We start from the raw sequence: 13,273 nt of genomic DNA on the forward strand, positions 1-13,273 counted from the left end.
TGGGGATGTAGCTCAGTTAGTAGAGTACTCACCTTGCATATGCAAGGCCTGGGGTTAAATTCCCAGCAACACCAGAAAAAAAAAATAGAAATAAAGAAAATTTAATGATGAGCAAATATCTAATTTAAAATTTTTTTAGTTGTAGATGAACACAATATCTTTATTTACTTATTTTTATGTAGTGCTGAGGCTAGAACCCAGTGCCTCACTCACGCAACACAAGCTCTCTATCACTGAGCTACAACATCAGCCCGCAAATATCTAATTTGATGATTGTAGACATGTAGCTGGACTGATGGATGAAATAGATAATGGCATCTTTGAGAACAGCTTCCTTGGGGCTGGGGTGCAGCCCAGTGGCAAAGTACCTGCCTAGCATACCCGAGACCTTACATGCCGGGGGACTCAGCTTTTGGGGGGGTACTAGGGATTAATCCCAGGAGCACTCTACCATTGAACTACATCATGGACCCTTTTATTTTGAGGTAGGATCTTGCTAAGTTACTTCTCAGCACTACCAGAAAAAAACAAGAGGAGGAGGAAGGATGGCTTCCTTATTGGTTATAAAGTCAACAAGGCTTATGGGAACTACATAAACAAAAGCCGGACCCTATATTTGGCAGATGTTTGTTTAATGATTAGACTTAGGAATGTAATAGCAAAATAAAAATACTAAAAGCTTGTATATTTAAATCACATTATTTTATTAGAATATAAATATTGTTGCTGTTTCTGGTTATTCTTTATGTATTCAGAAAGAGTTAAGAGTAATGTGCTTAGTAATTCAACAGATATTTGTGTCAGGTACTGTGCTGGGTACTTTGAATGTCATGACGAATAGGGTCTTCATTTGTCCTAGTGTGGGAAAGTAAATGACAAGCCTGTAAATAATTAAATGAGATATTTTCAGGTGCTGTGGGGAAAATAAATCAAGCAGTGACATGGGGAATGCCTGGGGGTGGGGGAGATTAGGAGGTCAGGGTAGGCTGTCCAAGGAGCTGGGGGATGAGAAAGGTTTGGTCAGGCAAAGGTAGGGGCAAGAGCTTTCAGACAGGGACCCTGAGGTGCAAAGACCAAGCAGCAAAGACAAACTTGGCTAGGGTGAGATTCTGAAAGGTCAAGGTCTTCGTGGGAGTCCAGGGGGTGGATCAGCAGAGGCCAGCCCAAGCCAGGTTACCCAGAGCAAGAAAACCTCAACTATGGCCCAGTTATAGGAGGCACGTGGGGTGGCCTGATAGGTTTTAAAAGATTGCTCTGTGCCTGCTGAGATGTGCCAAGAAGGGCCCACATCACACTTGTGGTGTCTCCAACCAAGCTGTACAAGCCAAATCTAACCACAGGAACATCAGAAAATCCCAATGGAGGCCCTGTGTTGGTAAGCTTCCTTCTGCAACAACAAAGCCTGAGGTGACCGCTCAGAAAGGGACAGGTTTATTTCGGCAGGCTGTTTGGAGCTTTCAGCCTATGATCTGCTGCCCCCTGCTCTGAGCCTGTGGTGAGGCTGCACATCCTGAAGAATGCACGGTGAAGCGAAGTGTGGGAGACACAAAGCCCAGTGGTCCATTTTCAGAATAGAGCCTTAATGGATCTAATCCCCTTTCCTGCCCCAGTTTTAAAATTAGCTAGTCGAATAGCTTGTATCACTGAGCTCCCCCAATCAGGATATGGCCACCCAGACATGCTTACTAGCCAGGTTCCCCTCGAACACCTTTTGACAGGAGTAAATGCCTTGCCCATCCACTTTCCAGCTCATGCCCAATTTCTTATGGCACCTCAGTATTTTTAATAAAACACATTAACTTTATGGCCAGGAAACAAAACTGAAAAAGGAAAAGGGGCTGGGGTCCCACTAATCTCTTCAAGGGTGCCCCCCAATGACCTAACACCCACTAACTAGGCTCTCCCTCTTAAAGCTTTCACTGTCTCCCATAACACTAAGGACCAAGCCTTTAACACATGACCTTTGGAGGACACTCCAGATCCAAGCTGTAGTGGAGGTATTCCACAGAAGAATGGGCCCACCCCGTACTCCACCCAAGTGTCAAGATCATGAAAGACGGTTCCACATAGAAAGAAACTAAGGGGACCTGACAATTAAAAGGAACAGGTAGCCTGGGTTGGATCCCAGACCAGATAAAAGTGAGACTACGGGCAAGTTAGGTCTGCCCATTAGATAACAGTTACAACAATGTCCATCTTCTGATTTCTTTAAAAAAATATTTTGATTAATGCACATGGCTATGTAGCAGAATGTTCTTGGTTTTAAGAAATACACACTAAGGGGCATTCTGCACTGTAAAATATTTCAGAAGAAAAATCATACATATACATACACAGACATGAATTTTTAAAATCATACCTATATACATATATTTCAAGAAGAGCGGGAATGGTAAAGACAAATGAAAACATCAAGTCATTCTAACATTAGGGGAAATCAGGATAGGCTGAAATTTCTTCTACTACTTTTGCACCTTTTTTTCCAAGTCTGCACAAACCTGTGTTTAGATGGGGGTTTTTGCTTTTGTTTTGGTGCTGGGGATTGGGCCCAGGGTCCTGCACATACTCAGTGGCTGCAATTCTGATAAACTGCAAGTTGAGCATAGGTTAGCAATCCACTTTGCAAAGGCAAGTATCTATGTAAACTGCCAAGCCATGATGTCCAGGCTCACAGGCGCCTGGATGGTAGTGCTGGCAACATCCCCTATGCCTATCTCATTGAGTGCTTTCCTGTTTCTCTTACCTCTATGATGACGACCTTTGCAAATTCTTCTTGGGCAAACAAACCAGCCACCTGGGAGCACCATGTAACAGGATGGGTACTAGAGCTCCTGGCTTGACCTATTTTCCATGACTTGTGTGGCAGGGTGCCCCTGGTACTCTTCCACCCAGAAGCACACAGTAGCAAGTGTAAATTTTTGCTTCAATTACTTTTGGAAAAAAAGAAATATAACTTAAGGTAAAATTAGTGTTTTTTGATCTCTCCCCATCCCATCCCATCCCTTTCTATTCTCTTGGATATGGTCTATACCCTTGCAGCCAAAAAACTTACGCACACATAGCCCAAAAACTAATGTAATTGTTTGCATATATATGTGTGTGTACATATATATACACATACATACACACACACACATATTTGCGCGCAAATGGCATTATATTACATGTAAAACCTCTCTGTAGGATTACATAATAGTGTTTAAGTACATAAAGCCAGCATCACGTCCTTTAGTGATTGCTTTTCTCCACATTGCCCTTTCGGGATCTACTGAGCCTTGTTAACACGTGGCCTGCCTGCCTTTTAAAGGCCTGGCGGCGGGGAGGGCGGTCACTGGATGCGCGCGAATTTAACGCCAGGGCATCTCCCGAACCTTGAAAACCCGAGGCCGGGGTGGGGTCGGCCAGTGCGCACGGATGCCTGAAGCTCTGGGCTCGGGCCACCGGCCCTACTGGGGAGCAGAACGATCCTGGCCGGCCCGCCGGACCCAGCAGGCCGCCTCCGCCCAGGGCGCGGCCGGGGCGCGGGCACCGCCCAGGCGGAGGCAGCGGTGGGCCGCGAGCAGGATAGAAGTATTCATTCATTTTTATCCCGGCCCGCCCACGGAGCGTCCGGGGACACGGCGCGGCGGCTGGGGCCTGAGAGTGCACCGGGACAGCCAGGTCTCCGCAGCACCCGCCCACCGGTCTTTCCCGCGCAGCCTGGCCGCCTCCCGCGTGACCAGCGGAAGCAGGGAGCCCCACCCGCCGTCGGCGCATGCGTGCCGAGAGCCCGCCCTCCAAGCCGGCGGGCGCGGCACCGCGCGCGCGTGCGCGCCTGCCTCAGCCCCTCCACGTGACCCACAGCCGCTTGAGCGCTAGCCGGCAGCGGCGACCGCTTGAGCCGGGTGCTGCGTACGTGCGTGCGTGCGTGCGCGCGCGCGAGCCGCGTGATTGGGCGCGGCGCCGTTGCCCCGCCCCGCGAGGCCCCGCCCTCCGCTCGGCGTCGGCTGCGTCTCCGGCATTTGAATCGCGCTTCCGCCATCTTTCCAGCCTCAGTCGGACGGGCGCGGAGACGCTTCTGGAAGGTAGCGGCGGGGCCGGGTGCGGGGCGGCGGGCTACGGGCCGGGCAGGCCGGGGTGCGGCGGCGGCGGGCGGGGAGGCGCGGCGGGGCGTTGGGGCGGCGGGCCGGGCCTCCGTGGGCCCCGGGCCCGCCGCGGCCCCCGCCGCCTTTGTAAGGCCACGTGCCGCTGTCCGCAGGATCGCCGCGATGGCCGCGCAGGGGGAGCCGCAGGTGCAGTTCAAGGTGTGTACCGGCCGGCGGAGACCCGCGGCGCCCGGGCCCGGGGGGCGGGGTGGGGCGGGGCGGGGCTCACGCGCGTGTCTCCGCAGCTCGTGTTGGTGGGCGACGGCGGCACCGGGAAGACGACGTTCGTGAAACGCCACCTGACCGGCGAGTTCGAGAAGAAGTACGTAGGTAGGTGCCGCGCGCGGGGAGCGGGGCGGCGGGCCCGGAGCGCGCGCTGACCGCCCTGCCTTGCAGCCACCCTGGGCGTGGAGGTCCATCCGCTCGTGTTCCACACCAACAGAGGGCCCATCAAGTTCAACGTCTGGGACACGGCGGGCCAGGAGAAGTTCGGCGGCCTGCGAGACGGCTACTACATCCAAGGTGGGCCGCGCGCGTGCGGGCCAGGCGCTGGCGCATGCTGTGTCATGCTCGCGGCGGGGCGGGCGGCAGCAGCCCTGCGCCCGAGGCGCTGTCCGGCCGGGTGCCGTGGGGCCTTCCCCGTAGCCCCGGTGCGGAGGAGCCGGGGTCTGTCTGCACCAAGTTTTGCATGTGGCTCCCTAGTGCTCGATTTTGAAACTGGAGTGACTGTTATAAAATGTACTGTGGCATCAGCTAAAAAGTATCTTTTGGAATTTCCCTGCCGTGATGAAAATGTGGTGGGGTCCTTCCATGTCTTCCCTTCCTTGTGCATGAGCAGATAGACACAGAACGTTTCCCTCAGGGCCGAGGAACTGCTTCAGCGTAGACATCCTGCAGCTCCTTGTCTAGGAAGCCTTGCGGCCTCCCCGCGAGTCAGCGGACTGCCTGACCTGGGGTGTTTGAAACAAAAGCGTGATGTTCTCTAGTACATCCAGCTCCTTAAGGACCTTTTGAGAGTGTACTTCTAGGTCCTATTCTCAGAATAAGGCGGGCAGATCTCGGTGCTGATCGAGCACTAATTGCTTTTGATACGTTTTGCGGGTGAGGCATATCATCCCCAAAGTGTTTAGGGGGATAAGCTGGTCTTCCATGTTTTCTTATAAAGAAGTATTTTAATCAATATTGTGTCTTAAAATTTACATTTTTAGCATTGGAAGAAGGGATTTTTAAATCGAGTGTATAGGGATAACCCAGAGCTGATGAAAATTAGTTGAACTTTAGTCTTGTGGTTCTTCCTTGCTTGTGTGGTAAACTAGGATTGTGTTGATTGCCATAAATGTTTTTCAGCCCAGTGTGCCATTATAATGTTTGATGTGACATCAAGAGTTACTTACAAGAACGTGCCTAACTGGCATAGAGATCTGGTACGAGTGTGTGAAAACATCCCCATCGTATTGTGTGGCAACAAAGTGGACATTAAGGACAGGAAAGTGAAGGCAAAGTCTATTGTCTTCCACCGAAAGAAGAATCTTCAGGTATATTAGCGCCAACTTTCGGAGTTACAAGTTAGATAAGATTGGAGGAGTTGAAGGCTGTATTACTATGGGTGAAAGAATGTTAGCTTGGATGTTCTCAGGATGAATGAGCATTGTTTCAGTGGTGAGTTTCTTAAAAGTTTCTTCTTTGTTTTAAATAGTACTATGACATCTCAGCCAAAAGTAACTACAACTTTGAAAAGCCTTTCCTCTGGCTCGCTAGAAAGCTCATTGGAGACCCTAACTTGGAGTTTGTTGCCATGCCTGCTCTTGCCCCACCAGAGGTTGTCATGGACCCTGCTTTGGCGGCGCAGTACGAGCACGATTTAGAGGTATCTTGTTCTTATTGTGGCTAATGCTTAGATTTGTTTTGGATCCTGACAGTTTTAATCTGGAATGTTTTGATTTCTCCATTTCTTCTCTAGGTTGCTCAGACAACTGCTCTACCAGATGAGGATGATGACCTGTGAGAAGATGAAGCTGGAGCCCGGCGTCAGAAGTCTAGTTTTATAGGCAACTGTCCTGTGACGTCAGCGGTGCCGCGTGTGTGCCACTTTACTAAAATCTAGCTAAGCAGACATGTGCTTCATTTGTGGAATGCTGAAGGAGATGAATGGGCTTCGGAGCGAATGTGGCAGTTAAAAAAAATACCTTCATTTTTTGGACCTGCATATTTAGCTGTTTGGAACGCAGTTGTTTCCTTCTTGAGTTTTGAATATGACTGCTACAGTCACATCACAATATTCAGTGGTGAATCTTGTTTGTTACTGTCATTCCCATTCCTTTTCGTTTAGAATCAGAATAAAGTTGTATTTCAAATATCTAAGCAAGTGAATTCCTCCCTTGTTTATAAGTACTCAGAACCAATAGAGTAGGGCAGCTTGTGCCATCTTAGTTCTTAAACTGTCATTGCTGTGTGACTTAACTTTAAATCTTTGTGTCTGCCTTTATGCCTGTTTGAGTCATATCACACAAAGTGGATGTGACTGATCAGGAATTGAGGTGTAAATAGTGATGGTGCAGTTGGGCTAGCACAATGTCTGCCCCATCTTCGTCCTGGCCAGACAAGGTCACTTGGGGAAAAACTTTAAACCTCAGGAGACCTGTCAGCATAAAGATAATAGACATTTTAAAAGGTGGTGGTTGCTTTTACTTGATGGCAAAGGTGACTGACCCCCTTTTAAGATGAGCATTCAGAAGTTGGGCCACTTGAAGTTCTGTTAGAAATGAGTGTGAATTTCATTTTGCCTTTTTTCTTAATGTTAAATGTCAAAAATCAGTACTCCAGGAAGATGTTTTGTGTTTACTTGCTGCTTTCCAAGTACTCCCAAACTTAGATAGTTTAAAGGGAAGGACACAAGAGCTTTTGGTGTCCATCACCCCAAAGAATACTTGTAGGTAGTGTAAATAAAAGAGTAGCCAAGAACACTACCAGAATGCACAGTAGGATGTGAAGCCTTATCAGATTGAGCCTTTATCTTGCATGGTTCCCATGTGTAAAGATGAATTGGGGAAGAGAGAAATTAGATCTGTTTTGTCTGAGGAGTTAGTCCATCAAAACTGCTATGCCATTTAGGAATCTCATTAAGAGCTGCTTATTCTAGTCCAGTTGCAAAGTTCTTAAATGTCTGATTATATTTAGACAATATCCTACCTTGGAAGAAGGTAGACATGATCACTTTTTAGCAAAAATAAGTTTTAATGTAGTTACTATATAAGCTTTCATGAACAGATTGGTTTTAAAATCCAATTTGCTGTGTATGCTGTGTTCAGAACCAGGTGTCAGCATCCTGTGAAATAAAGTTTTCCTATAATTGGAATGACACGTTTGTAACATAAAATGCAAGTATCTGACATTTTGTCTCATGTAACAGTTAAAATTTGGACACTGCTTACCTGTTCAGTGTGTGGTGGGAAAGTACTTATAAGTCATTCATTGGAAGCAAATTGTTGCAAAATATATTACTTTGCCTGAATTTTCTGTCATTTCTAGTATTTGCTGTAGGAATAGTGAGCATAGATCTTAGTTCTGTGAAAAGTCAGGTCGGCCGCACAGCAGATTGTCTACTGTATGTGGAGCACAATTCTGTTCTGTGGAGACAAACAGAAAGGGTTCTCCCATGCTGTAAGAAGTCAGCACCCAAGGAGAAAGTGTTGGAGGCTTTATACTGCACAGTTAATACTAGAAATTGTTTTATTTGAACAAAGTAACTTAAGAAAAAGTATCATGTCTAAACGGGGAAAAAATGGAGCGTTTTGCATTATTAAAATGTGTTCTGAAAAAGGTAATTTCAAACCCGAGTGAACTTTGGGTTTTCTAAATCATGAAATGTCCTGGAAAGAGCAAAGATTTCCCAAAATAAACCACTTGCAAAGAAGATTGGTTTCCTGGCTGCTGACATGCCACTAAGGAACAATTTCTGGGTTGTTTTTGGTAAAATCAGGTCAGGACTGTGGGCAAGTGGAGGGTTGAGCTTAGGTGAGTTGCCAGTGTATGCTTGGAGCAAGCTGTCCTTGTGCCTCTGGCCTTGGGGCTGTGGTCATCCTGCCCATTGCCATAACTTGAGGCCAATTTTAGATTCACAGTTGTCAGGCATTGGTGGTGAGAACACCCTTCAACCTTAAGGTTGAAGCCACTTAAACCTCCCCAGTAAGCCAGGCACAGTGGTGCATGCCTCCAACTCCTGGAGGTTGAGGCAGGAGGATCATGACTTAAAGACCCCATCCACAAAAAACGCCTTGGGGATGTTAGTGAAGTTAGTGAATCTTGGCTACATGACATGGCCTGAAGTCTTGCAAGTGGGGCTCTGGCTCCTGGCATTCAAAGATGGTGGCTGCTTTTCAAAATACTGGGCTCTTGAAGCACAGCCTGCACGTCCAGCACTCCCTCCCTGAAGGCTTTGCATAGAGTGGAGTGTCTATGTCTGTGGTCATGTCCCTCCTAGCTCCAGCCAGCATAGTGAACATGCATTTGTGATTATCTGACTTGCTAGTCCCCACGAGAACCAGGGTCTTGTCTCTGTGCTCACATCCCCGATGTTGATTGATGCCCTATGGGAACCTTGGGAAGATGAGACCTGGGGATAGAGATGGGCTGAGTGGAGGGAGGCAGACAGATCTATCATACCACTGAAGTCGGGGTGGTACTTCATTCTAGGGTTTGTAGCTCACATCTGGTTTGTTTGATCCAGCTTGTTTCCTCTAGTGGAGTAGGGAAAGGGTGGGATGTCCAGGATTGGGACAGTGCTCTGCCAGAGTCCATCTGTAGTGCCTCGTGTTTGGCTAAAGGACCTAGGGCAGGAATCTTGGGTTAACCAGGCTCGATTTCCTACCTTGAAGTGGGACATGCCATGTAAGTGGTGCTTTTGGAATATTGAGTAAGTCATTCCTTCCCACGTCCAGAGCAGTGCTGGGGCATCAGGAGGAGCAGGTCCTTGCTCAGGAATCCTGCAGATCACCTGGGGTGCATCCCAACAGAGAGGCAGACTGATGCCTTGGAAATATCCCTGGAATCTGGTCTCAGAGGCCTGGGAAGGAGGGCCGCAGGCTGCCGTGCTGCTTTCTGAGGTCAGTTTACAGGTTTGATACCCAGAACACAGCGGGAAGCCACTGAAGGACCTTTTAAAGGGTTTGGCTGCAGGAGTGGGTGCCTAGGGACCCGTGATGGTAGCCTTGCTCCACTGGAATAGGGCAATATTCCAGAAAGACCATCAAACACCTCAGTGAGATGCCCTGAAACCCACATGCGTGCCCTTCACCACCTAGTTCATAGGAGGGTGCTGCTGACCCGAGCTGGGTGAGATGGGTGGAGGGGCTGCCTCTTAACGTCATTCGTGCAGAGACTCCGCCATCCACCAGCCTGGCAAGATGGCCGTGTGCAGGCAAGATGGGATTCCAGCCCTTAGGACAAAAGCCTGGCGGGTGCACTGGGGCCAGGGCATGGGTACCATTAGCTTTATGCCTTTTCTCCAGCCCTGATGTGTCTGAACATTTTTTTCCCCAAAGGTGAAAACAGCCATATACTTCATGTATTAGAAGTTTAGAGTCAAAGCTTGCGGTCACACTTTGCACAAGGTGGAGGAGCTGGTGAACTCTTGCCATGTGTCCTTCCAGATTCTCACAAGATGGACCGCAGAGCTAATCTGCTTCATTTTCACTCTTTACTAAGTGCCACCAGAGGGTTTCACACTATTTTTAATAATTAGTGATCCACAATGTGAATAGCCCTAAATCAGCCAGTTCTGAGATTCTGGCCAGGGGTGTATCTGTGGGCAGCCTTCAGAGTGGCTTGACTCTCACAGGGAACCTAGTCTCCCAGTGCTTTCGACTTCCATGTTCTCCCAGTACTCAGCCCATCAAGATAATTTCAACTTCTGAAGCTGTGCCCCACTTCAGCAGATGGATGGGAATTTTATGAATCGTGTGTGTGTTTGCTGTGTGCCCGCTGTTGGACATGGTGTGGGATGCAGAGATGACATTACCTGCTGAGCCACACACCAGGCACCTGTTGGTGTTTTCAGACACTATGCACAGCCAGGTGTGTGCACTCCCTACTTGGAGAATTCATATTGTTTTGCTCAAATTGGAGCTTGGGAAGTATTGACTGATGGACTTATAGTGACAGAATCTAAGGGAATAATAGGGTTAACCAAAGAAAACTCTGACGAGAAGGAAAGTGAAAGAAATTAAAAGAAAGCACGTGATGCGCTGACCATAATGCGCTGACCACTGGAGCTGACTGGCCCTGGTGGCACTTCGCCACTTAGGCCGTCTTACCTTCCAGGCCGTGGTTGCTAGCCAGGAGGACTAGGGTCTGAGGCATCCTGTCAACTTCTAGGATGGTTCCCGTCTCCTGTTGCTGGTTATGTCCCACCAGGGCAGACTGAGGAAGGATGCTAAGTGGGACACACAGGAATTCTTGTCACCTGAATTTTTTCTAATCTGAGTCCCTGTAGTTCCAGGATTAAGTAAACTTTGTCTTAACATAAAACTGTTAGTACATTCATCACTTAATATTTAGTCCTGGGCTGGGGTTGTGGTTCAGCGGTAGAGCGCTTGCCTTGCATGTGTGAGGCCCTGGGTTCAATCCTCAGCACCACATAAAAATAAATGAATAAAATAAAGATATTGTGTCCAACTAAAAAAATAAATATTTAAAAAAAATATTTAGTCCCAATTCACTCTCTCTAAACACAGGGGGACTATTTCCAGACTCTGTCCCTGATGCCCCTGGTTTCAGAAGCTACTTAAGTAGCTGCCCACTCCCCCTCCCAGCACCATGCGTGTTGTCTGCTTATAACTGACTTCACTCAGAGCCCAAGGTTGGGCCACCAAAAGCAAAATCTTCTCAAACCCTCTCACCAGGACAGGACTGGGGTGACCTCAAACCAGCAAGATTCATCTCATGACTGGGCATGTTGTGCCTTATAACAAATTCAGGGGCTCTTGGCATGGAAATGGGACAGGTGGGAAATGGTTTTAGGGGTGGTCATTGAACTGTCACACACCGCATTAAAAATGTTCATGGATTTTCCAAACTTTGTTAGAACCAATAAATTTACATTTTTTTACATAATTGCAAGGAACATTTTTGTATACATGGTTTGAATACCTAGTTTTCATTTTGGTTTTGGTGCTGGGGATTGAACCAGGGCCTTGCATGCTAAGCATGTGCTCTAGCGCTGAGCTACACCTCAACCCTGGTTTGAATAGTCTTTCTCTTACAAATAGCGGTGAGATTATTTGGTTAGAATTTATAAAAATCGTTGCTTTTATTATTTTTTTAAACATTTGTTCTTAAGTTTTAGGTGGACACAATATTTTACAAAATCATTGTTTTTTAAAGGCTGGTCCAAGTCAGGTGCAGTGCATATGCCTATATTCCTAGCTCCTGAGAAGCTGATATAGGAAAAATAAAAGTTCCAGACCAGCCTGGACAACTTGGAGAGACCCTGTCTCAAAATTAGAAATAAAAAGGCTGAGGATGTGGCTCTGGCAGAGCAGAGCGTCCCTGATTCAATCCCCAGTGCCACGAGATAAATAAGCAAATAAATAAGGCATTATCCAATGATTCTTTTGAGATCTTGATTGGATTCTTTATAATCACTTTGTTTTAATCCGATGACGTTTAATAGTGTATCAGGTGCCCAGGGAGCCCCCGCTCTTCATGAAAACCAGGTGTGACTGGCCTGTTGGGCTGCTGCCTGCCTTCCTCACATGCTGCCTCAGGTCCCACCACCCTGCTTCTCTATTTTTGTCCCCAGCTTTCCACTCCTTTAGATTTCTTCTACATAGTCCTAAAAGAGTGGATCTCCCTCCAGCCGTTGTTTACCTGATCTTTACTGTAACCTTGTGCCTTGTGACACCTTTGTGCATTTGTTTGGGACAATAAGATGCACAGACATAGCCTGGCGTGGTGGCACATGCCTGTAATCCCAGCAGCTGAGGAGGCTGAAGCAGGAGGATCATGAGTTCAAAGCCAGCCACAGCAAAAGTAAGCCACTTAGCAACTCAGTGAGACCCTGTCTCTAAATAAAATACAAAATAGGGCTGGGGATGTGGTTGAGTGCCCCTGAGTTCAATCCCTGGTACCCCCCACAAAAAAATATGCAAAAACACATTTGTCTATTCTTCACGTGAGTTTCCCAGGGCTGCCGTGGCAAATTGCTACCAGCGGGGTCTTCAAACAGCACACTTCCCCTCTCGCATTCTGGAGGCCACCATTGTGAGACGGAGGGATGGGCAGGGTGGTGCTCTCTCTGAGGCCTGGGGACCATGTGACCCATGCCTTCTCTGGGCTTCTTGGGGCTTGAGCAAGCCTTGGGGATACCTCTCCCACTCTGTCTCCATTATCACCTGGCCTCTTCCCTGCTCTTCTAACAAGGACACCAGGAAGGCTGACCACTGCTTCTCAATACAATCTCATCATCACTGACAAACCCATAGGGACCTTATTTCTAAGTAGGGCCACTTCCTGAGGTGGAACAGGCTAACCCTTGAGCATGGCTCTTGGGGGACATGGTTCGGCCCACAGCAGTTTCCTGATAGAGACTGCGTGGCCTCCAGATTGCTGGTCTCCAAAAGCACATTACTGCCAACTTCTCAGGCAGTATCAGGTTCCCTCTAGGACACATATACACTAGGGAGTTGAAGAGCTGGATGAAAGACACATGAATGTTCAACTGCAAGAGACGCCATCAGAATCTCCCCAGAGACACGCTTCCATCAGCACACATATGGGTCCGGGACCTGCACCCTCTCTCTCACTCCCATGGTGCAGACAACCTTATGGAGTGAGTTATTTCAATGTAGCATTGCTTTGCTTTGCATTGGTCCCCAATTTGGATCATCTCATATATTTATCAACTCTGCACGTCCTCTTCAATGTCTGCTCAAGGTCTATTAGATGGTCACTTTTTTTTTTTTAAGAACTGTTTATTTATTTATTTATTTTGGTTGGTTTAAACTATAGAAGAAGCATTCTTTATATACTTTGGACATTATTCTTTTGGCATGCATGTATTTTAATATTTTTGGGAAAATACTTTTCCTCATTTGTAATTTGTCCTTTCACTTTAAGGCTTTTTATGATTAGCAAAAGGTCTTAGTTTTAAT

At 47.6% G+C, this 13,273-nt stretch overlaps 1 protein-coding gene across 1 annotated transcript; it reads left to right on the forward strand.

The window, feature by feature from the left end:
- Positions 1-3,916: 3,916 nt before the first annotated feature.
- On the forward strand, positions 3,917-6,485 carry Ran (RAN, member RAS oncogene family). The gene is made up of 7 exons (XM_078039405.1): positions 3,917-4,064; positions 4,238-4,283; positions 4,370-4,454; positions 4,521-4,646; positions 5,472-5,659; positions 5,821-5,991; positions 6,085-6,485. Exons 2-7 carry the CDS (start codon positions 4,248-4,250, stop codon positions 6,127-6,129), a joined length of 651 nt encoding a protein of 216 aa, XP_077895531.1. The 5' UTR covers positions 3,917-4,064; positions 4,238-4,247; the 3' UTR covers positions 6,130-6,485.
- The last annotated feature ends 6,788 nt before the right edge of the window (positions 6,486-13,273 follow it).

This window comes from Ictidomys tridecemlineatus, chromosome 2 (assembly GCF_052094955.1).
Source record: "Ictidomys tridecemlineatus isolate mIctTri1 chromosome 2, mIctTri1.hap1, whole genome shotgun sequence".
Taxonomy (NCBI): Eukaryota; Metazoa; Chordata; class Mammalia; order Rodentia; family Sciuridae; genus Ictidomys; species Ictidomys tridecemlineatus.